General features: G+C 42.8%; 1 protein-coding gene across 1 annotated transcript in view; it reads left to right on the top strand.

The window, feature by feature from the left end:
* CNTNAP2 (contactin associated protein 2) overlaps nt 1-23,791 on the top strand; it is a 2,542,823-nt gene extending 2,519,032 nt beyond the window's left edge. Inside the window, exons 21-22 of the mRNA XM_086939829.1 lie at nt 23,232-23,325; nt 23,757-23,791. Of these exons, the coding sequence (XP_086795955.1) occupies nt 23,232-23,325; nt 23,757-23,791 (129 nt within the window). The remainder of the gene's footprint in view (nt 1-23,231; nt 23,326-23,756) is intronic.
* Nucleotides 23,792-24,984: the final 1,193 nt, after the last annotated feature.

The raw sequence follows: 24,984 nt of genomic DNA on the forward strand, positions 1-24,984 counted from the left end.
AGTTTGCAGTCTGGCTAACAGTTGTTGAGGGAGGCCAGCGTACAAAGAGTTGCCATAGTCCAGACGTGACAGGATCATTGCTGAGACTGCCCGTCTGAGTGTGGCCAAGGTAAGGAGTGGAGCCAGTTTTCACAGTTGTCTCAGGAGGCCAACACAAGTACCTACGACTGCCGAGACTTCTTGTGCCATAGAGAGTTTGGCATCGATTTTAATTCCCAGGCTTTTCACAGCCACTGCCGGTTCAGGAAAAGGCCCGAGTTCTTTCGGCCAGAAGAGATCATTCCAAGGACTGGAAGCAGTGGTAACCGCCATTACCTCTGTTTTATCAGAGTTTATTTTTAATGAGTAGGCTGACATCCAGGGAACCGTGAATTTTTATATATTTTGCATTCTTATATATGCTGTTGGAGAGCTGTCGATTTAGATAATGATTTGAGTGTCGTCGGCATAGTTGTAGATCCGACACTCCATCTGGTTCAGCGCAGAGATCAAGGGCTGTAGATAGGCATTGAAAAGGAGGGGTGAAAGTGCTGAGCCTTGGGGAACTCCACATGAGAGAGCTGCTGGGTTGGATATCAGATTTACCAGTTGAACTCTCTGGGAATGATTTTTTAGGAATGAGGTTAACCAGGCTGTGCCCTGAATGCCGAGATCCCCCAACGCGACAATAATTGGTCGTGGTTGACCGTGTCGAATGCTGCAGAGAGGTCTAGCAGCATCAGGGCACAAGGCATTTTTTGTCTGCCCTGAGTCTCAGTTCATCCAGCACGGAAAGCATGACCAATTCTGTGCTGTGATGGGCCCTGAAACCATCCTGATTCGGTTCTAGGAGGTGATTGTCTTCAAGATGACGGGAGAGAGAAGGGAGAACATGCTGTTCAATTAGTTTGACCAGGAAAGGCAGCTGCGAGATTGGTCTAAAGTTTTTCAGAACCTTAGTGTCAGCGCCTGGTTTCATTAGTAGCGGGATAACACGAGCTTCCTTAAAATTAGTGGGAACAAGTCCTGATTCCAGGGAACGATTAAGGAGGGAGAGCACGTCGTTATCGATTCCTGGCAGGGCCAGCTTGAAAATCTTGGCTGGGCAGGGGTCTGCTAGAGACCCAGATTTAACCCGTCAGGACAGCCAGGGACTCCTTAGTGAGTAGTGGCAGGGCGGTTAAAGGATGGGCAATCACAGGAGGTGTGGGGGTGGGGCTTATGGGACAGATGAAGCTCCGGGTGCGATGAACTTCTGTAAGGAGATCCTTTATTTTTTCAGTAAAAAAGGACTGGAATTTGTGGCAGTCTTCCTGGGTAAAGGAGGGTTTTTGCTCCTTATTTTTCCTTAACTCATTCAGGACCTTAAAGGTTTTTTTCTGGGGGTTACTGGCAGCAGCAAATCTGTCCTCATAGAATTCTGCTTTACGGGATATGATGGCCTGTTTATAGGCGACGAAGCAGTTGCATACGCAACCCGGGTGCTAGGTTCATAATCTTTGCGCCAGGCTCTCTCGCTCTGGTGGAGAGATTGTTTTAGTAACCTAAGAGCATCATTGAACCAGGGGGCACCTTTGCCCTTGTCCAGGATTCTCACCCTAAGTGCAGGTGCTATTGCCTTAATGATAAGGTGGAACTATCGGCCTCTAAGTCGCCCTTGGATTGCGTAGGTGTGTTGGGTTTTTTTAGGGTGGCTACCAGTTCGTCTGCTCTAATCTTGTTCCAGCTTCTTAGAATGTTCCACTCTGGCGGTGCATTTACCAATCACCCTGGAAATGCGAGTCGCACCTGCAGTAAATGATGATCTGACCATGAGCAGGGGGAGATAATGATCGGACTGGTCAGCGGAAAGGAAGTCCAGATCAAGTCCAGTGTATGACCCTTGTCGATCCAACCACCCTTTGGCAGAGTTCTAGCGATGTCATGGCCTCTTCTAACTGTTTTGCCTGACTGTCCTCTGGGATTTTTTCCCAATGCAGATTAAAGTCCCCCATTATCACCAGTCCTTCAAAGCGAGACCGAAGGTTGTGGACTAATTTCAGGAGAGTTTCAGTAAATCCGGATGATGTGCGTGGAGGGCGGTATACTAGAAGTATTACCAAACAATCAGTGGGGGAGCAGAACCGAACCCCTAGTACATCAGCACCCTCAAAGCTTTCTGAGCAGAGGGTTTCTGTTTTCAAGGAGGGGTTATAGAGAAAGGCAACCCCTCCCCCCTTTATGCGACCTGCTCTGGATGGCCGCAAAATTAGGTGGCAGAGATGCAACCAGATCTGGGGTAGAGGACTCATCGAGCCATGTTTCAGAATGTCAAGCCGATCATCCTGAAGTAGCGAGAAGACCTCAAGATTATGCTTTTGTAGTGAGCGTGTGTTGAGCAGCGCATAGCTGCATCCTAGCGGGAGAGCAGATTTTATGGGGGGTGTTGTATCCCTTCATTTTGTTGAGCTAGATTGTGACTTTAGCAGCCCTTCGCGCCGAAGCCTGGCAGCTGTTGCGTGATGTGGCTGCAATGCTCCGTGATTCAATGACAAGAGTTCTTGCCTAGAAAACAGGTCTTGGCCACTGGCCCCGGCTGGGCGCGGAGGGGCGCAGACGGGCTTGCCTTAGGTGTGCCTGTGGAGCGCGCGCTGCATGCTTGCTCCAGCCTTGCTCTTAATGCCCATGACTCCTCCCACCCACCACTCAGCCCTGCTGTGCAGCGGCTGCCAAATTCCACACACTAGATCGAGATTGCCCGGAAGTGCCGAGGCGGAAGTGAGGGGGCACAGGGAGTGAGATGCGGGAAAAATCAAATATAGTGACACAGGTAAAATTTTAAGGCAGTTTTAAAAATCTGAGATCAGCTTTGTAAATAGCAGCGTTTTGCAATGTTTCAAGGTTCAGGCAGCGGTGCTACTAAGCAGCCTACCACGAGTCCGGTGAGGCCCACTATCACAGCGCGCTTGCTCCAGCCTTGCTCTTAATGCCTGTGACTCCTTCCACCCACCACTCAGCCCTGCTGTGCAGCGGCTGCCAAATTCCACACACTAGACCAAGATTGTCCGGAAGTGCCGAGGCGGAAGTGAGGGGGCGCAGGGAGTGAGATGCGGGGAAAATCAAATACAGTGACACAGGTAAAATTTTAAGACAGTTTTAAAAATCTGATATCAGCTTTGTAAATAGAAGCGTTTTGGAATGTTTCATGGTTCAGGCAGCGGTGCTACCGAGCAGCCTACCACGAGTCTGGTGAGGACCTCTATCCATACATGAATTCATACATGAATTCCGGACCAATCAATTAAGAAAGTGTTAAAACAGGAGTGTTCAACCTTTCCTCAGCTGTATTGAAAGTGAGATTCAATTAGCACTGCTATAGATTTACACATGCCAATATTTGATGTTCAACTTCCTCTAAAGCTCATTAAAGATGAGCCTTAATTGAGCCTGTCCTGTTAAATACAGCTAGACCATCACTTCTAATTTAAGAAGGACAAGTCTCAATTAGAGTTGGCAAAATCCTAATATTAAAAAAAAAATCTTACATATTAACCAATTTCAGCTGAAGAAATTAAGTTTTTGTGTAAAAAATGCTCAACTTCGAACATTCAACTAATTTAAGCATTTCAGTGGGGATTATAATGAAGCTCATGTTGCAGTGAAGACACTGGTAATAATTACTCATTTAAAGGTTTTGCAGAGTTTTCTATCCATAAATGTAAGCCGCGATTACAAGTTTGGCGGTCAATGGACTGCCATTCTCGCAGGGCGCAGAGGTGGTGGTTTCCTGACACCCCTATTATGAGTCGGGCAGTGGGACCGCCACAGCCCTGCAGCAGCCACCAGTGAACCGCCATTCCCTGGCAGTGAGGAGGCCTCAATATGCTGGTGGGACTGCCGCAGTTCCACCAAGCATATTACGAGTTTCCACTCTGCCAACAGTGTCATGGATTTTTCTTATCCATGAACATTATGGTGGCGAGGAAACAAAGGGAGCCCTGCAGGGCCCAGTGTGACACCTCCACATGGGGATGCAACAGGGGGTGACAACGTGTGCCCTCCTGTGTGCATGCACCCAGTTCCTGGACTGCATAGACCTTTAAGTGCATACCGTCAAGGAACTGTTTTTGACGTCCCCATTGTGAGAGGCACACCTGTGGGAACGCCAAAAACCAGCCTGGCAGATAGGAGGAAACTTTTATTCTAGGGGAGTTCTGACCATGGCTTTGGTGGTGCGGTGAACCCAGCGTCACACCGCCAAAGTCATTAAATAAGTTTGCCTAGCTTTCTTCATTTCAGATATAAGATAAGCTATTCTTTATTTTCTGTCTCTATAAGTACATCTTCTACAACCATGGCTATACGATAAGATTGATTCTCATATCATATTCTACAAATATAATAAACTTCTTACTATGGACTAAAGTATCTGCGTATGTGCCCCTTTTTGTTTTAAACGCCCATAATTCTTATAAGAATTAATATTTGATCTTCTATTTTTAATTATAATCCAGTGCAAGCCTAGGTTAAAATGTTCCTGAGGAAACTTGTAAGACTTTGGCACCTCTATCAATCTAACTCGCCATGTTTACATACATTTAGGAATTCCTTGTTTTCAATTGCGAACCTAAAATTGATATCCTCTTCATGAAGGATGTCATGCATGACATTCATAGCTGTCCTCTCCCCTCAACTGGCTCCTGCCATACATTTGATATTCAATCTTTCAAATAATTAAGGAAAAATCCAGGCCAACTGGAAGGAAGCCCAGGTCAGGCCAATCTTAAACAAGCATTTGCAATGCAATTGGTCTTGCCTTTGGGACCTTATATGTATTTAGCTATGCAGCACATTAGCCTGGGTGCTGAAACATCTACTGTTCTTTAATATGGAGTGAAAGTAAGCACCCAACTGCGTTATCACGCCAGGTATGGGAACACATGGAGAAAAATATTGCCTTTCAGCTAGCAGGGTCATACTTGATCATTTAGAAATATGGGTAGCCGAACAACAGAAATGTTTAGACATACAATACAGTTTTAGGAGAGGTTTCGGCATCGTCAAGCACTGCCTCAATCGCCACCTAGACATAAGCAAGTACATGCTGTCTACAAACTGCACTGACCATTTATAATTCATGGATTTTACATCTGCTTTTTGATTGGGTGGTGAGATTGAAACTCTGGGGAAAGATGTTGGGAATGGGCATAGATGCACCCTTGGTTTATTTTTTAGCTCAAATGCATCAAGATGTGACTGGTAAAGGTAGATATGGGTCAGAAGGCGAACTGTCAGCATCAATCAAAATGAATTGTGGGGTTAGACAAGGATGCTTGTTAGCCCCTTTTCTGTTCTACTTATATATTAATGATCTTGAGAGTTATTTGAATGAGGGGGTGGCTGATATTTCCAGAGTGGGTCCTATAAATCTTCCAGAATTGTTATGCGGCTGATTGTGTATTGATTTCAAGAACGGGTATGGGCTTACAAATTCTTTTAAACAGATTTCATGATTTTAAAAGCATCCTGGGTCTAAACATAAATACGGCTAAGTCACACGTCATGGTGGTTAGGAAAACTCATTCTAAGTTAAGATCGTGTTTTATCAATAGGAATAAGCTACTCCATGTATCTAACATCTCTTATTTAGGTGTCCCTTTTGACCACAGAGGCTCTACTGGCATCACCTCATTAAGGTTAGGAAAAGGAGTTTTGATAAAACTACAGAGGCTTTATTTAGATTTGCAAGGAAATTAAGCTCCATATCCATTGATGCAATAATTAACATCTATATTGCCTGGTGTTGCTTTGCAATCTTGTATGCGGCCGGTGTTTGGGGCCTTTGCAATCTTTCCACTTTGCAAACAATAGAAAATGCCTTTCTTAGAAGACTAATGACAATCCCTTTAGCCTCCCGAGTATTTTATGTTTTATGGGACTAGGTCTTTAACACATTGCATTAAAACTGCCCCAATTATGTTAAGGCGCTCTATTTGGTCAAATGAAGAGACAGCCCTCAATCAAGCTATAATGCAGGGCTGTTTAAGTTTGGATCATGTTCAAAAAATACCTTTTTCTTAGCTATATTAAAAAGCAGTTTGAACTTATGGGGAGACCAGAATATTTTACAAATCCACAATTCATTACTACTGTCTCAAAATCTCAGCTAAAGCAGGATTTTTTAACTGTTTTAATAGTGCCTAGGGAACGTATGGAGTCAGGTAAGAAGCGTATAGTCAATTATCTACCCCTGGTTAGTACCGAACAAATTAAGCCATACCTTTTGTTCCCTTTTGGTCCCTTTAAAAGATTTTATATTATTAGATTTAGATTTAGTATTGCTCATCTACTGTGACTCTCACTTGGATCCTTGCCCATCTGACTCCAACTCATCCCAGAACATGCTGTGCTTCCTTTTTTTCTGCCAGTTATACTCCAAACCTCAAAGAGATTTGATCATTCCACTATTGAGGGAGTTGAGTATTAGGGGATGCAGGCCAGCATTATATATCCCTAAGCTTTTCCATACAGTATATATATATATATATATATATATATATATATATATATATATATATATATATATATATATATATATATATATATATATATATATATATATATATATATATATATATATATATATATATATATATATATATATATATATATATATATATATATATATATATATATATATATATATATATATATATATATATATATATATATATATATATATATATATATATATATATATATATATATATATATATGGAAAACCTCCGTTCTCCTGCCACAATCACCTCTGCCTGATCGCGCTGGAAACAGACACGGACCACACTTGGATGCTGGTTAGTTGTTTTATTCAGCTGTCGCCATAACGTTTCGGCTGAAAAGCCTTGATCACATGACAGCGTAACCTTGTTTTTTAGACATATTTAAAGTGCACAGTGCTCATTAGTGATTGGTTCTTTTCAAACCTTGCATACATTTGGTAAAAACAGATGATGGACTTACACATTGCATTGTCCCAATATATACACATATTTACAATGATTTTTATCGTCATTTGTAGTCCACTCTCTTCTAATATCGGGATAAATCCCTAAGTATTATTGCACAATATTGGGATAAATCCCTATGTGTATACAAAAAATTATATATATATAGATTTTTGACATTTTCACAATGTTGCCATATTTAATGCAATTCTTGGTTAAATCCCTATAACCGTCTGTTAATCCATTGCTGTGATTTAGATTCCTCCAAAATATTTAAATTACATTTCATTTTTTACCATTTTTTGCATTATAAGTGTTTTTACCCCGTATCCCATACAACGTGCTCCTGTGCAAAACAATGTGTAAAAACTATTTAAACTAGGGCTATGCTTTTGACAATTACTTTTCACGGTTTTAGTTGTTGAGCCACCCTTGTTTTACTTCTACATCATATGACAGGTATATGTAGATTGTTCTTTTTGTCATCATAGTTCCCAGTTACATAACTCCTCATGACCATTCTCATTTGACTCAGGTTGTTGACTACAGTACTATCTATCATTGAAAAATGGTCCTCCAACTTTTTACTCTTTTAACATATTTTTGGTTTCATTAGTGACTATGATAGTTGCCCAACCCACTTTATATACTATTCATTATTTACAATTGATGTTAAAATCATTTATATACAACTGTATCTTATTACAAATATATATCGCAACTTTCCAAAAATATACCTCTATGTTTTTCTCTTTTTCTAATTCATATATATACACACACCCTATTTACATTTACATTGTATTGACACTCTTATTTCTCTCATTTGGGCATTTCTATCATTTGCTGTCACTAATTATGCAAGCATGTATACAGATCTTCAGTCAAGTTTAAACCTACTGGCTGTTTACTGTTAAACTTGAGTATATAGTTGGTTTCCATTTTCCGTAATTTATTTTCCCTATTGCCTCCCCTCTTGCTCACACTTACAGCATCCACCACCCAGTATTGTAGGCCCTTGTTGTTGCTCTGGTGATGACTTTTAAAGTGCCTCGCCACGGGATAGGTGTTATCCTGCGTGGTTATCGCCCTTAAGTGCTGCAATATTCTTTTATGCACTGGAAGCTTCGTGCTTCCCACATATTGCCGTTTGCAAGGGCACTCAAGGACGTACACCGCAAAGTCCGTTTTACAAGTCAGGACTTTAGTGATGCGGTGCTCATGCTCACTGAATCCATCCTTGTACACTTTTTTGTTGACTCCATGGACACATGCTTTGCAGGTTTTGCACCTGAAAAAGCCTTGATTGTTCTGGTACCAAGAGCTACTGTCGATAATTTCTGGGCAAGTTACCACCAGTCTTTGTCTCATGTTGGGGGCTTTACTGAAGGTTAAGGAGGCTTTCTTAGGGAGATCTTGTCCTATTAGAGGGTCACTACTGACAATTGGCCAGTTTCTGTTGATAATTTTACGTATTGCCTGGTGTTGATTACAAAACCCCACTACTATGCGGAAAGGTTCCGGCTGTTTATTGTGGTCAGGGTTGAATACGGGTTCTTCATTTGATACCTCAGCCGAGGTCTCTATGATACCTAATAAATCCTTACGGTCCTTGACCATGGATTTTGTGATAGCCTGTTGGATGATCCCTTTACTATAGCCTCGCTCCATGAACCGCTTGGCACATTCATCTTGTGCTTTTAGCAGCTCACTGGGTTCGCTACATAGCCTGCGTATCCTTAGCATCTCACCATACGGAATACTCCGTATAAGATGGGCTGGGTGAGTGCTGCTGGCGTGTAGGATCGTATTCCCTGCTGTTGTTTTACGGAATAGCCTGCTTGCTAATTTATTCTCACTGATGTAAATTTCTATATCCAAGAAAGGGATCTTAATCTGGCTCATTGTATAGGTAAAGTTAATGTTCAATTCATTATTGTTTAGGTTTTCAATGAATCTTTCCGCATCTCCCTGCGGCCCTCTCCACACTACAATCAGATCGTCAATAAAACGATACCATGATACAATGTTTTCTTTCATTTCTTTTTCAAAGCTGGGTTTGAGGACCAGTTCTTCCCAAGCCCCCATGTGTAAACATGCCACGCTTGGTGAAAAACTGGCCCCCATTGCCACACCTTGACATTGTCGGTACAGAAGATTGTTAAATATGAAGACATTGTGTTCAAGGCAGTAAGTCAACATAACTAGCAACATTTCAGTGTGATCTTTACAGTCAGCAGCTCTTCTAGATAGATAGTATTTGACCGCATTTATACAATCTAGATGTTTAATACTTGTATACAAAGAACTTACATCTAGTGCCAACAGCCAGTCTCCCGGTTGCCACTCAATATTGCGCATTTTACCAAGGAAATCACTAGAGTCCCGGATATATGAATCCAAGTTTTTCACATAGGATTGTAGAAATTGATCTATATACACCGATGTATTTTCAAGCAGTCCCCCCATTGCGTTGATAATAGGTCTCCCCGGGGGTTCTTCACGGTCTTTGTGCACTTTTGGAATGAAGTAAATACATGGCATCACTGGATAGTCCACCTTTAAGTACCTGTATTCTGCTTCCGATATGAGATTCCTCCTTCTCCACTTTGACAACCAGCCATGATATTCCATTTGCCAACCTTTGACTGTTATCATGCTCACTCTCTCATAATGTTGTCGATTATTAAGTTGCTTAAGTGCTTCTTTTTCATACATTTCCTTGGTAAGCAGAACTACGTTGCCACCCTTATCACTTGGACGAACTACTATATTTTTGTCCTTGCTTAGTTTCGTTATTAACTTTTCATACTCCTTGGTCTGTTCATTATTTTTGTAGCGTTCCTTGTTTATGCGTTTTTGCAATTCCTTGAGATCATTGGTCACATTTTCATGGAAGATATCTATTCCATCTCGTGGTAGTATCGGGCAAAACGTTGATGGGGGTTTCAGCTTGGTTAGTCCCGTTTCGCCCTCTTTCTGTTTCCTTCTTGTTCCACCAAAAATATCAGGCAGAGGCGGTTGCTTTTCTTCGCCCTCATTTAACCATAAGTCCTCCATCTCCTGTGTTAGAGTGCCTTGTTCTTCTTCCTGGGAGATATCTCCCTTCTTTTGCCTTTGCTTATGGTATTTTTTAAGTTTTAATTTCCTTACTGCTTTATATATGTCTGTCCGTGTTTTGGCATAATCCAGATTAGATCTGGGGGCGAACGATAATCCCAGCTGTAGGATTTGTTCCTCTTTTTGAGTTAGATCCATTTTAGTTAAATTGATCACTGTGTTATTTTGCGGGGTTATTGTTTCTTGTCCCATTTGCCCCGGCCTCTCCATGTGGCTTGATTTGACTTGCCTCCGCTGCCTTGCCCTCCTCCTCTTCCTCGAGATGTAGTTCTTCCTGCTTCGCTGTAATTTTTTCGCGTCCCAGGTCTTAATGATTGCAGTCTGTTTTGGCATAAAAAAACAATTTCTTCGCCAGGAGAGGGTCTTTTTTGTTGTAAATCTCCATTAGTCTCTCTTTGTTCAGACTCTGATCCACTCCCACCTTCAGAGCTGAAATCTGACATTGTTGAGTCAGCCTGATCCTTTCGTGTTCTTGCTTGAGACACCCTGGGTTGTTTAGTTGCCTGACTTTTGCCTGCAGACGCATTGCGTAGAGAGTCATATCTTTTAGAGAATGTGAAAATTTGTCCTAGTTCGTAATCCCTACGATCTCGTTGGAACTTGTAAGTTTTGCGGTCTATGATTTTTTCCTCCTCTTTTTTCAACCTGATTTTCATTTCTTTTAATAATTTCTCCTTTTCATCTTCCGGACCCATTCCCTCCAATTCCTCATAAATGCTGGATATTTCCTCCAATAATCGTGCTCTGTCGATATCCGCATATTTTATTAGGACTAGGACCTGCTGTCTTGAAGCTTCTAGGTTTATCTCGGCCCACTCCTTCATTAGGTCCGGGTTCGGATTTTCGTAACTGGGAGCCGTTAGGATGCGTAAGCCACGTGGTATCCTCCTAACTTCAATGTAACTTTGCAGGGATTTTGACTCCCACCATTTGCTCTGTTCCTGACGGGATTTCTTTTCAAGTATTTTAATTTTGTCAGTCAGGGATACATTTTTAGAGCTGCTGGCCGCCTGTTCTTGTGTCTCGCTAGCCGGTTTTACCGCTTGTTTGTCCGAGAACATTGTACTTGCCCTTGCCTCTCGCTCTCTTACGCTGTCGGCAGACATTCTATTGCGCTGATATTAATATATGCGGGCGTCACGTCACACCGTGGCTGTTTAAACTTGCCTCCACAGGTGACCCCGCGCATCCGTGCCTTCCTCCCACCGGTACCTTGATTGTTTCTTGCCGCGTAGTCCTCCGTCCTTACTCCTGAACTCGCGCACTTCCTTGCTGTGCCGCTTCCGGGAGGACTGGACTTACGTCTCCAATCTCCGTACTCCAAGGGGGTCTGACGCTAATCTCCGTTACCAGAAGCCACCAACAGAATCCGAGGAACGCCTCAGACCGGATATCACTTCGCGTCGACCAGCCAGCTTTTTTCCTCTCAAGCTGGCTTACGAAAGGGGTCCGTGTTAAGCCGTGTGATATCGTAACGGCTGCATAAATGGAAAACCTCCGTTCTCCTGCCACAATCACCTCTGCCTGATCGCGCTGGAAACAGACACGGACCACACTTGGATGCTGGTTAGTTGTTTTATTCAGCTGTCGCCATAACGTTTCGGCTGAAAAGCCTTGATCACATGACAGCGGTCGCCAGTAGGTAGTTATAGTTAGGATCTACTTTCCATAGGAAATCCGCAAAATTCTATTGGGAATAACTTTTGCGCCGGTGGACGAATCTTTGCGAATTTCTCAAATTAGGTGGCCCGCTCCGCTCCGCTCCTTCCCTGAAAATGTGGGGTGGATTCGTCAAGCGGGGCCGAGATAAAAGGGGGGTCCCAAAACGTGTTTCTCCATGGTAATTTCCATAGGGCGGTCGAACTCACTTTTAGCCCGAACGGCTGAATGGATTTCCACCAAACTTGGCAAAATTGTAGGGACTGGTAGCCCGATGTGCCTTTGCTATGTCTCAAGATATATGCTCCAGTGGTTTTTCCGAAAATTATCTTTGAAAAAATATATATTGGGCTGCGTTGGGCTATATATATGTTAGAGCCCAAATGTAGCCCAATGTAGCCCAATGTAGCCCAAAGATGGCCACCAGAGACAAAAAAAAACAAATGTAGCCCAAATATCAGCCAGATATAGCCCAACTAGAGCCCAATGACAGAATGTCCCAGAGTGTTAGGAATTAGCATTTAAAAAACCTATTAAATTCACTGAAAAAAACATAGGTTTCACACCAGTTATAGTTAGGAATTAGCATTTAAAAAAACTATTAAATTCACTGAAAAAACCATAGGTTTCACACCAGTTATAGTTAGCTGGAAATTTTACTGACATAAAACCATTGAAATTCCACGTTATAGTTAGTTGGACTCACTATAACTTGCGCGCCTGCAATGCACTGCTGATGACGTCACATATTACATCACTCATGACATGGTCAGTGACATCACTCATGACATCACTGATATATAGAGGCTGCATCTCTGAACAATTCAGGTTAAACAGCACGTTGCTCATATATGTGAAATTGGCCTGTTTCAAAGCTCTGTAACTCACTTAGAGACAAAACGAACTTTATTTAGCGCATACTGAAGAACGCACTTACCTGCATAAAGGACTCCAAGCCCCAGAAACCATTGAGGGAAGTGTAACAAGAACACGCCCACGGGCGCAGGACTGTTTGAAATAAAACCGAAAAAGTGAAATGCAGGCTTCGTGTGTGTATGTCTTTGCCCAGGAAGAAGGGGCCTTGAGCCCTGAAACGCGTCGGCTATATGAAATGGCATACAGGGTGAGTGAACAGGCTGCATTATAATGCTGGATGGCGGAGCAACGCGAGTGCCTTCCGAATGCTTCAGGGCAATTTGTGTAACAAAATTATCGCACGGCAGCCTGGCCGTGGGAAGAGCACCGTCGACAGTTGGAGGAAACGACAGTCACCAGCTGCCAGAGGCTGCATCTCTGAACAATTCAGGTTAAACAGCACGTTGCTCATATATGTGAAATTGGCCTGTTTCAAAGCTCTGTAACTCACTTAGAGACAAAACGAACTTTATTTAGCGCATACTGAAGAACGCACTTACCTGCATAAAGGACTCCAAGCCCCAGAAACCATTGAGGGAAGTGTAACAAGAACACGCCCACGGGCGCAGGACTGTTTGAAATAAAACCGAAAAAGTGAAATGCAGGCTTCGTGTGTGTATGTCTTTGCCCAGGAAGAAGGGGCCTTGAGCCCTGAAACGCGTCGGCTATATGAAATGGCATACAGGGTGAGTGAACAGGCTGCATTATAATGCTGGATGGCGGAGCAACGCGAGTGCCTTCCGAATGCTTCCATGCAATTTGTGTAACAAAATTATCGCACGGCAGCCTGGCCGTGGGAAGAGCACCGTCGACAGTTGGAGGAAACAACAGTCACCAGCTGCCAGAGGCTGCATCTCTGAACAATTCAGGTTAAACAGCACGTTGCTCATATATGTGAAATTGGCCTGTTTCAAAGCTCTGTAACTCACTTAGAGACAAAACGAACTTTATTTAGCGCATACTGAAGAACGCACTTACCTGCATAAAGGACTCCAAGCCCCAGAAACCATTGAGGGAAGTGTAACAAGAACACGCCCACGGGCGCAGGACTGTTTGAAATAAAACCGAAAAAGTGAAATGCAGGCTTCGTGTGTTTATGTCTTTGCCCAGGAAGAAGGGGCCTTGAGCCCTGAAACGCGTCGGCTATATGAAATGGCATACAGGGTGAGTGAACAGGCTGCATTATAATGCTGGATGGCGGAGCAACGCGAGTGCCTTCCGAATGCTTCAGGGCAATTTGTGTAACAAAATTATCGCACGGCAGCCTGGCCGTGGGAAGAGCACCGTCGACAGTTGAAAGAAACGACAGTCACCAGCTGCCAGAGGCTGCATCTCTGAACAATTCAGGTTAAACAGCACGTTGCTCATATATGTGAAATTGGCCTGTTTCAAAGCTCTGTAACTCACTTAGAGACAAAACGAACTTTATTTAGCGCATACTGAAGAACGCACTTACCTGCATAAAGGACTCCAAGCCCCAGAAACCATTGAGGGAAGTGTAACAAGAACACGCCCACGGGCGCAGGACTGTTTGAAATAAAACCGAAAAAGTGAAATGCAGGCTTCGTGTGTGTATGTCTTTGCCCAGGAAGAAGGGGCCTTGAGCCCTGAAACGCGTCGGCTATATGAAATGGCATACAGGGTGAGTGAACAGGCTGCATTATAATGCTGGATGGCAGAGCAACGCGAGTGCCTTCCGAATGCTTCAGGGCAATTTGTGTAACAAAATTATCGCACGGCAGCCTTGCCGTGGGAAGAGCACCGTCGACAGTTGGAGGAAACGACAGTCACCAGCTGCCAGAGGCTGCATCTCTGAACAATTCAGGTTAAACAGCACGTTGCTCATATATGTGAAATTGGCCTGTTTCAAAGCTCTGTAACTCACTTAGAGACAAAACGAACTTTATTTAGCGCATACTGAAGAACGCACTTACCTGCATAAAGGACTCCAAGCCCCAGAAACCATTGAGGGAAGTGTAACAAGAACACGCCCACGGGCGCAGGACTGTTTGAAATAAAACCGAAAAAGTGAAATGCAGGCTTCGTGTGTGTATGTCTTTGCCCAGGAAGAAGGGGCCTTGAGCCCTGAAACGCGTCGGCTATATGAAATGGCATACAGGGTGAGTGAACAGGCTGCATTATAATGCTGGATGGCGGAGCAACGCGAGTGCCTTCCGAATGCTTCAGGGCAATTTGTGTAACAAAATTATCGCACGGCAGCCTGGCCGTGGGAAGAGCACCGTCGACAGTTGGAGGAAACGACAGTCACCAGCTGCCAGAGGCTGCATCTCTGAACAATTCAGGTTAAACAGCACGTTGCTCATATATGTGAAATTGGCCTGTTTCAAAGCTCTGTAACTCACTTAGAGACAAAACGAACTTTATTTAGCGCATACTGAAGAACGCACTTACCTGCATAAAGGACTCCAAGCCCCAGAAACCATTGAGGGAAGTGTAACAAGAACACGCCCACGGGCGCAGGACTGTTTGAAATAAAACCGAAAAAGTGAAATGCAGGCTTCGTGTGTGTATGTCTTTGCCCAGGAAGAAGGGGCCTTGAGCCCTGAAACGCGTCGGCTATATGAAATGGCATACAGGGTGAGTGAACAGGCTGCATTATAATGCTGGATGGCGGAGCAACGCGAGTGCCTTCCGAATGCTTCAGGGCAATTTGTGTAACAAAATTATCGCACGGCAGCCTGGCCGTGGGAAGAGCACCGTCGACAGTTGGAGGAAACGACAGTCACCAGCTGCCAGAGGCTGCATCTCTGAACAATTCAGGTTAAACAGCACGTTGCTCATATATGTGAAATTGGCCTGTTTCAAAGCTCTGTAACTCACTTAGAGACAAAACGAACTTTATTTAGCGCATACTGAAGAACGCACTTACCTGCATAAAGGACTCCAAGCCCCAGAAACCATTGAGGGAAGTGTAACAAGAACACGCCCACGGGCGCAGGACTGTTTGAAATAAAACCGAAAAAGTGAAATGCAGGCTTCGTGTGTGTATGTCTTTGCCCAGGAAGAAGGGGCCTTGAGCCCTGAAACGCGTCGGCTATATGAAATGGCATACAGGGTGAGTGAACAGGCTGCATTATAATGCTGGATGGCGGAGCAACGCGAGTGCCTTCCGAATGCTTCAGGGCAATTTGTGTAACAAAATTATCGCACGGCAGCCTGGCCGTGGGAAGAGCACCGTCGACAGTTGGAGGAAACGACAGTCACCAGCTGCCAGAGGCTGCATCTCTGAACAATTCAGGTTAAACAGCACGTTGCTCATATATGTGAAATTGGCCTGTTTCAAAGCTCTGTAACTCACTTAGAGACAAAACGAACTTTATTTAGCGCATACTGAAGAACGCACTTACCTGCATAAAGGACTCCAAGCCCCAGAAACCATTGAGGGAAGTGTAACAAGAACACGCCCACGGGCGCAGGACTGTTTGAAATAAAACCGAAAAAGTGAAATGCAGGCTTCGTGTGTGTATGTCTTTGCCCAGGAAGAAGGGGCCTTGAGCCCTGAAACGCGTCGGCTATATGAAATGGCATACAGGGTGAGTAAACAGGCTGCATTATAATGCTGGATGGCGGAGCAACGCGAGTGCCTTCCGAATGCTTCAGGGCAATTTGTGTAACAAAATTATCGCACGGCAGCCTGGCCGTGGGAAGAGCACCGTCGACAGTTGGAGGAAACGACAGTCACCAGCTGCCAGAGGCTGCATCTCTGAACAATTCAGGTTAAACAGCACGTTGCTCATATATGTGAAATTGGCCTGTTTCAAAGCTCTGTAACTCACTTAGAGACAAAACGAACTTTATTTAGCGCATACTGAAGAACGCACTTACCTGCATAAAGGACTCCAAGCCCCAGAAACCATTGAGGGAAGTGTAACAAGAACACGCCCACGGGCGCAGGACTGTTTGAAATAAAACCGAAAAAGTGAAATGCAGGCTTCGTGTGTGTATGTCTTTGCCCAGGAAGAAGGGGCCTTGAGCCCTGAAACGCGTCGGCTATATGAAATGGCATACAGGGTGAGTGAACAGGCTGCATTATAATGCTGGATGGCGGAGCAACGCGAGTGCCTTCCGAATGCTTCAGGGCAATTTGTGTAACAAAATTATCGCACGGCAGCCTGGCCGTGGGAAGAGCACCGTCGACAGTTGGAGGAAACGACAGTCACCAGCTGCCAGAGGCTGCATCTCTGAACAATTCAGGTTAAACAGCACGTTGCTCATATATGTGAAATTGGCCTGTTTCAAAGCTCTGTAACTCACTTAGAGACAAAACGAACTTTATTTAGCGCATACTGAAGAACGCACTTACCTGCATAAAGGACTCCAAGCCCCAGAAACCATTGAGGGAAGTGTAACAAGAACACGCCCACGGGCGCAGGACTGTTTGAAATAAAACCGAAAAAGTGAAATGCAGGCTTCGTGTGTGTATGTCTTTGCCCAGGAAGAAGGGGCCTTGAGCCCTGAAACGCGTCGGCTATATGAAATGGCATACAGGGTGAGTGAACAGGCTGCATTATAATGCTGGATGGCGGAGCAACGCGAGTGCCTTCCGAATGCTTCAGGGCAATTTGTGTAACAATATATATATATATATATATATATATATATATATATATATATATATATATATATATATATATATATATATATATGGCAAATTATTTATAAATGTATCTCTGCTGCAGTGTGATTAAAATGTTTAGGGAAATGACAAATTTTCATATCCTGTATTGCACTTTACTCTACAAATTCTCTTAAGACAAAATCTTTAAAGGTTAATATTTTTGTACTTTCAGGTGGCACTCTGCACTTTAAGGGGCTCATTATGATGTGGGGCGGAATTACTTCTGTCCGACACTGCATTTGTCATGGGACCGACTGACACCTGGTCGACGGTCCCAACTATTTATTTATTTATTTGTGACATTTATAGAGCGCACTGTTACCTTACGGTGTCCTGGCGCTATCCAGATAACTCCCAAACTGTATCCCCGGAACTAGTTTACAAAAAGCCACGTTTTTAGCTTTCTCCAAAAGGTCATCAACTCAGGGCACAATCGGAGAGCCAAAGTAAGAGCATTCCAGGCCACCGCCGCCCCTCGGCTAAAGCTCCTGCCTCCCCAACAAACTTTCCTGATTTGTGGGGTCTTGATCAGTCCCAAATTGGCTGACCTCAATAGTCTACCTGGTTTATACAGGGGAAAGTGTTGCCCCAGGAATGCTGGGCCTATACCATGGGTCGCCTTATAGACAATACACATGCTTTTGAATAGAATCCGCTTCCTTACTGGCAACCAATGCAATTTCACCAATTCATGGGAGATGGATGCAAACTTAGGGAGGCCTGTGAGTAGACGCGCTGCTGCATTCTGCAGTATCTGTAATTTGTCAAGTATTCCCTGCTGGGCTTCAAAGAGCAAACTGTTGCAGTAATCCAATCGTGAGAGCACCAAGGCCGTCACAACTGTTTGTTTGCATTCCCCCGGGAGGAACGGAAGAACCTTCCGGAGGATTTTCAGTGTCCAATGGATAGATGAGGCCAAGGCATTTACCTGGGGTCCATAGGAGAGTCTATCATCTATAATGACCCCCAGGTTCTTGACCTTATTGACTGGAACGGGAAGGCTCCCCATCTCTTCTGGCCACCAACTCGGGCCCCAAAAATTGACCATAGAGCCAAACAGTATCACTTCTGTTTTAGCCGAATTAAGTTTTAAACAGTTTCCGGCCATCCATTTGTTCACAGCCTTCATGCACTCCTGGAACTTGCTGGCCACATCAGTCTCCCTCCCTGGTAGCAGTGACACCACAATCTGTGTGTCATCTGTGTACAATGTAAGTTCAAACCCATGGGAGCGGATGACTGGGGCCAGGGAGGAGACATAGACATTGAACAAGGTAGGGCTGAGTGAGGAACCCTGAGGAACCCCACAAGATGGTTGGAAGGGTTTCGACTCAAAGTCCCCTAGCGCAACTACCTGGGTCCTGTTAGTCAAGAAGCATCTCAAAATGTCTAAAGCCTTCCCCTGGACCCCACATTCTTCCAGCCGGTCCGCCAAGATGGTATGGTGGACCGTATCAAGGGCCGCTGACAAGGCCAGCATAACCAGGGCCGCCCGACCTCCGGAGTCCATCACCTTCCTGGCCTCTTCTGTTGACTTGATCAGACTACCCCATTAGGATGCGACCGAGCACTTTTCAGTTGCATTCCTATATTTTACTATGGCTGCATGCATTCCAGTCGTAAACCGGCCGTACTGCAGGCTCCCATAGTAAAATAGGAGGTGCAGTCCATCCCTGCACCCCGTGGCAGGCACCTCAAGGTGCCTGCTACAAGGTGCAGGGATGAACAAGGGGGCACCATGGGTGCCACCTCGGTCTCCAATCGGAGGTCGTGCACCAAAGGAGGCCCTGCAGACACACTTTCCGGCATGGTTTTCATGTGGGACAAAACAGCATGGAAACCATGTCGGAAACCATCATTGTAATTTCAAGGGCGGAAAGGCCTGCCCCTGAGATTACTTGGCGCATTCTGACTGGTAGTTGGGCTCTCTAAGCCCGTCGGAAGCCAGCCAGAATGACCGGTTGGATTCCTTTCAGACTACCTCAATCAAAATGAGGCGGTCGGAAAGGAATCCAAGCCTTCTAAGCCACATTGTAATTGGCCCCTACATTTATTTAGGGCTATAGTTTTTATTTTAACCATTATGATCATATTGAGGGTGCTAATTATAAGGAAAGGTAAGCCAGCGCTATATTACCTCCACCTTTTCAAAACAGAATATATATGTTTCAATGATTTATACATTTATTTCCGTTGCATTATGTCTAAGAAGCTTAGCAAGGAAATGATTAATTATCATATTTTGTACTGTTCATTATGCAAAAAATTCCTTTACAAGACAAATGTCTTATAGAGGTTACTCATTTTTGCATTTTCAGGTGGCACTTTGCACTTTAAAGGTTTTCTATGGAGATAGTTTTTAATGTAACATATGTAAACTTAAATTTGTTGACATTGATTGAGTATTGGAAGATATGAACTGGAAACTTTAATGATTGTTTTTAATGTTTGCTGTCTGACACAGGACAAACTGAATAAGGACATTAACTTTTAGATTGTTTGATGCAGTCAGTGCATAATATGTTCAATGATTATCGAATATGTTTATATCTTTTTAAGTATTCTATGTATTCTTGTGCTACAGTTATGGTTGCCAAAATGGAATAAAGTTTATTGACTGACTGACGGTTGTCAAAACCAAATAAAGTTTGCTGACTGACTGACATTCACAATATTTTTACACATTAACCCTTTCGTTGCAGTCGTCGACCAACGGCCGTCGCGAGCACCACCTCCGTAGTACTGCGCACATCCTTTGGCCGACGCGGCCCCACCCACTCATCAGAACGCCCGCACCGCAGCAAAATTGCCACCGCGCTTAAGGTGTTAACACAACTAAAAATACAAATTTCTAAAAATTCACAAATAAAAAATAATTTTACTAAAAATACTAATAAAAAGTAATAAACCTATAAAATCAAACACACTACAATAAAATACATGTATAATAACACCTTCAAATGATATTAGATACAACAATATTTTCTAACACTATATTTTTACCAACAATATTTAAAACAACACATAAAACAATATTCTTACCTTTGATATTCCGGTCCACAATATTTGTGACATCCTGATATTCTTGATGCAATATTTTTGTATCAGGACACTTTTTATTTGATATTTTGTCTTAACACCTTTTATTAACACGGAGATAGGTCTTTCCTTTTCTTTCCCCCACTAGAAAGTGTGAGGATTTTACCAAAGTTAACTATGTGACAATGTTGCTAGTGTTAAAGGAAAGGATGCATTTTTTTTTCTTCTAACATAACAAAATGACAGTAAATCCATATAAATGGACCATCCAAATATTTTTTTACATGAACAGGAAAGCACAAATGAAGTGATTGTTTTTTTCTTTTCTTCTCAACTGTGAAAACAAAGATTTTAACAGGATTGAAACAAACAAAGACACTACTTGTTGATGGGAAAATTACAAATACCCAGTTTCCACACATTATCTTTTCCTCAATATATATTTTTATCATTAAAACTGTATATCTGTGCAAATTAGGGTTCATTTCCATGGAAAATGTGCTGTCTGTGAATTGGAGAGTGTTACCACGCCATGCTTTAGTAAAATATTTGTGAAAATGTTCTCCTAAATGCAACACCACCTACATACTGCACCCTCCCATTCTTCTGCTGAAAAGCTGTGGGTCATTTGCGACACTTGTTCCTTTGTGTGATGCTTGGGTTTTTCAGAATCCCTGTGAGTTCAGTGATATACCATTGATGGCAGCAGCTCCACTTTGAAAATTATACCAGCACCACTGCCCCAACAGACAAAAAAAATCATAAAAACCAAAGATTAAGCATTAAGGGCCTGATTCCAACCTTTGTGTTCATACCACCAGGACGCAGAGTTAACAATCAGAAGAAAGCCGGTATACCAAACACGGTAGAACAACACAGGGTCGTGGCTCTGACCCAGTAAGGCTAAGCCCAATATACCAATAGAACAACACAACTGCCAATACTGGACACTACTTTGAAATATTTGTCCTGACCTTTATGAATAAAGCATCACGGTCCGTGTATGATTTACGTCACTAGTTTATTGATTCATTTTTACACTAGTGAAACATTAGTATTTATACATGTATCATTAACTTTTTATGCATGTACAAACAGATCTAAAACAATGCAATGAAATACAAAAAGAGCTTCAATATATAATACATATATAATACATTTAAAGTTTTGCAACACATCCAACCCACAATCTGGCCAATCCATTCATTGCATTGTTTTAGATCTGTTTGTACATGCTTAAAAAGTTAATGATACATGTATAAATACTAATGTTTCACTAGTGTAAAAATGAATCAATAAACTAGTGACGTAAATCATACACGGACTGTGATGCTTTATTCATAAAGGTCAGGACAAATATTTCAAAGTAGTGTCCAGTATTGGCAGTTGTGTTGTTCTGTTGGTATACCAAACACAGCATTCTGAGTTGACCGCTGGGCTGACGGTGTGCTGGCAGCGGTCTTGCGGCAGCAGCATGCTTCAGCTCACAGAGTCAGCCTGAAGGAAATTGCGCTGCACAGCAGCACCTACACTGTCTTCCGTTCACTGTTACCACGCTTAGCATGGCACACAACATGCGCATAACAGTGCAAGCATAGGGGGAGGCAACAAGTGCCCCCAGCCACATGGCCATTGGGTAAAAAAAACAATGCCGTGTTTGGGGGCCCCTCACTGTCTTTCTGCTGACCTTTTCATGAAAAGGTTGGGTTGGCGGTCAGAATAGGCACAAAGGTGCTAGCATCGACACCTCTTCCATTCCGCACCACTTTTCACATGGCTGCAAGAGCCGGGATCCTGACATTTTCAGCTGTTTTCTGTTGGTCCAACCACCAGGGTCTGAATTAGGTAGTCAGACCGCCGAGGACACGGTGTTCCGACCTGCCACCAGGGGTACGGTGGTCTTGGGACTGCCATATTCGTAATACGGGCCTAAGTGCAATGTGTTCACAGTCATGGATCCGCACAGAAATGACCGTTCCTGCCTCCCCTGTCCACAAATGTTGCATGAGGAAATACCCAAATTATGGTACTAAGGGTGCTTTGTTGGTTGTATTGCACTTTTTAAGTAAGGCACTATAAAACTGTGAGGACATTTAAAGACTAAAGACAGGTATCGTGAGCTGACTGGCAACAGATTGGTGCAAATACAGGTCAAAAATCAGTCCGTTGCATTTTTAACCTTCTCTCGGTTGGTTGGTACGAGTGAAAATTGGTACACAGTGTACTGACATTGTGAAGGTGAGACTGGAATTTCATAAGATTCCCTGTGCAATGCCATTTTTGTCTATTGCGATGAAGAGTAAAATGTCTTGCAGTGTTACAGCTATCATTACTGCATCAGATGCAGTGGGAGCGGATTCAAGGTGAGCACTGCTCCTCCTGTTAGGTCTATCTTTTACTACCCACCCTTGGATGAAGGGACCATTTTTTTGCTTCAAATAGGGCTCATGGATCCCTTGCTATGCCACTGCCAACATAAATATCAATAAAAAAGCCATTTTTAATTTGAGCCCTGTAGAATTTTCCATATTGCAGAGCGCTTTGCTGAAGGCACATTGTAGCTCAGTCTGTATTACCAAACTGTGGGTAAGCACCACAAATGGGAAAACGTGCCACATGCAAAGTCCACGGTGTCTTCATAATACTCCTAACAAGATTTTGACATACTTATGAAAAAATAATTATTTTATGGTTGTAAATATGAAAGTTACGCCCTTATTTCATTCCAATGAACAGAGGGTGGATTTTTTCTCTCAGCTGATCTGTGAGCAAGGACCGAAATGTGTTTCACCACTATGAACTGCAAAAGAACTTTTTACTTGCTAAATAAAAAAACTTAATGTAGCATACCAGTGCAATTTTCTCGGTTATGTCTTATTGCGTTTCATCTTATCTCTCAGATTGATCATTATGCTCCGGCAAGTTACAGTCTTCCATCAGCCTCTGATATTTATTTGAATCACCCTAAGAGTCTGTTCCTTGGCAAAGTCATAGGTAAGTGAATTTTGTTTTTTTAAATGACAGGAAATTTCGTTAGGGTGTGTTTGCTGTAGCTTTTGCCACTTCTTTTGCAAAAGTATGTAGTGGAATGCTCAAAATAAAAATAAAAATACTGTAGGAAAAGTGTAGTGCTAAATATGAGCTATGAGAAACCACTGGATTTCTTTTAAAGTAAACTTTTACTGTACACAACGATATATTTGTTGTTATTTATTAACACAGAATAAATGAAAAAACAGCAATGGAAACAAAGGTGGAAATGGGAAAGAGATGTTTTCATTATATACATGCATGTGCAAATTATAATTTAACACAGTGATGTCTATCCTAGGTACGTACGGGCTGAGGTTGGGATCCATGACATGTTTTCTGATTAACAACTGTGTGAAGGTGTTCCATTTAAGCTATTGTGTGTACATTCATAGTGAGCGATATCCCTGAAAATGTTGCATTAACATAGTGCTTCTGTACCAACACAGGATGTGCTGGGTTGAAATTTACACAAGCATGTTATATTTTTCTCAGATATAATAATGGATGTTTTTCTAATTCCCATTAGGGGTCCAACTTTCCTGACACATACTTCTCAGCGTCTCCAGTGATCAATTATATGTATCCCTGGATAAGTGTTTTGCTGAGTAAATTTCGGACTCACATTTGTGTTGATCTGGTGATCTTTGCAAGTCAATCAAACTATTTAAATCTTATGGAGATTGTATCCCCAGTAGGAGTAAATTACAGTGGAAAAAGAGAGACCCCAGATCTCCTGGGGAAGTTTGGGACGTGGGGCTTTAATATGCTGGAAAATGGTTCAATACATAACATTTAAAGGGGGAAGAGCTGTGCGGAGGTAGGATATGGCGAAAAGTGGAATCTTGGTGGAGGGATACACGTGCCACTTCACTGAAATGGAAACTTTATGCTAGTCCCATCAAGATCCTCACCAGGTTTTACATGCTGTAAACCAGTGGAGAAGTACTTAATTTGCACATAGTCAAAAAGCAAATGAGGAATTAGCACATGGGGAAATACCACCAAACTGCAATCCAGTTACAAACATAAACAGGATTTTGCGCCTAATTCTGAAATAGACTAAAAGTGTAATTGACGCCCAAGCGTTCATATATATGTTAATAGACAGCTTTTAGGCCATAGTTGCTGGAATCAACTGTTAAAATTGATGGGCAAACAGGTAAAAACAATTAAAAAAGAGGGGCTTATGCAATATTCATATTAAAAGTATTAAAGAATAGTTTTCTTCTCTTGCAAGTACTTAATTTTATTACTTCGGCTGTTCCGTTTTCGTGGCAAACCTAGGGCAAAACTTAGGAAAGAATTTGCACAGGAATGACAACAACTACCCCCTTGTCCCTAGATGCTAGTGTATCCATCCAGTCTAGGATTGAAACTAATGGCTGACTTCCTATATAGACTAGGTTCTTTGATTCACAATCCTTAACACACAATTGTCTTTCCTTGGTTTTAACCCTCCCCATCTCAAGCATGATCAAAACCTGGTGAACTTTCATCCCTATGGCCAAACACAAAAATGTCATCTTTGAAAGTGAGCGCATCCTTAATCATCTAACTAAATTAATAATATCAATTGAAGAGTCCAATGTAAATGGCATTTTCTTAAATTAAAAGTGTCCA

The sequence above is a fragment of the Lissotriton vulgaris genome, chromosome 10, assembly GCF_964263255.1.
Source record: "Lissotriton vulgaris chromosome 10, aLisVul1.2, whole genome shotgun sequence".
Lineage (NCBI taxonomy): Eukaryota > Metazoa > Chordata > Amphibia > Caudata > Salamandridae > Lissotriton > Lissotriton vulgaris.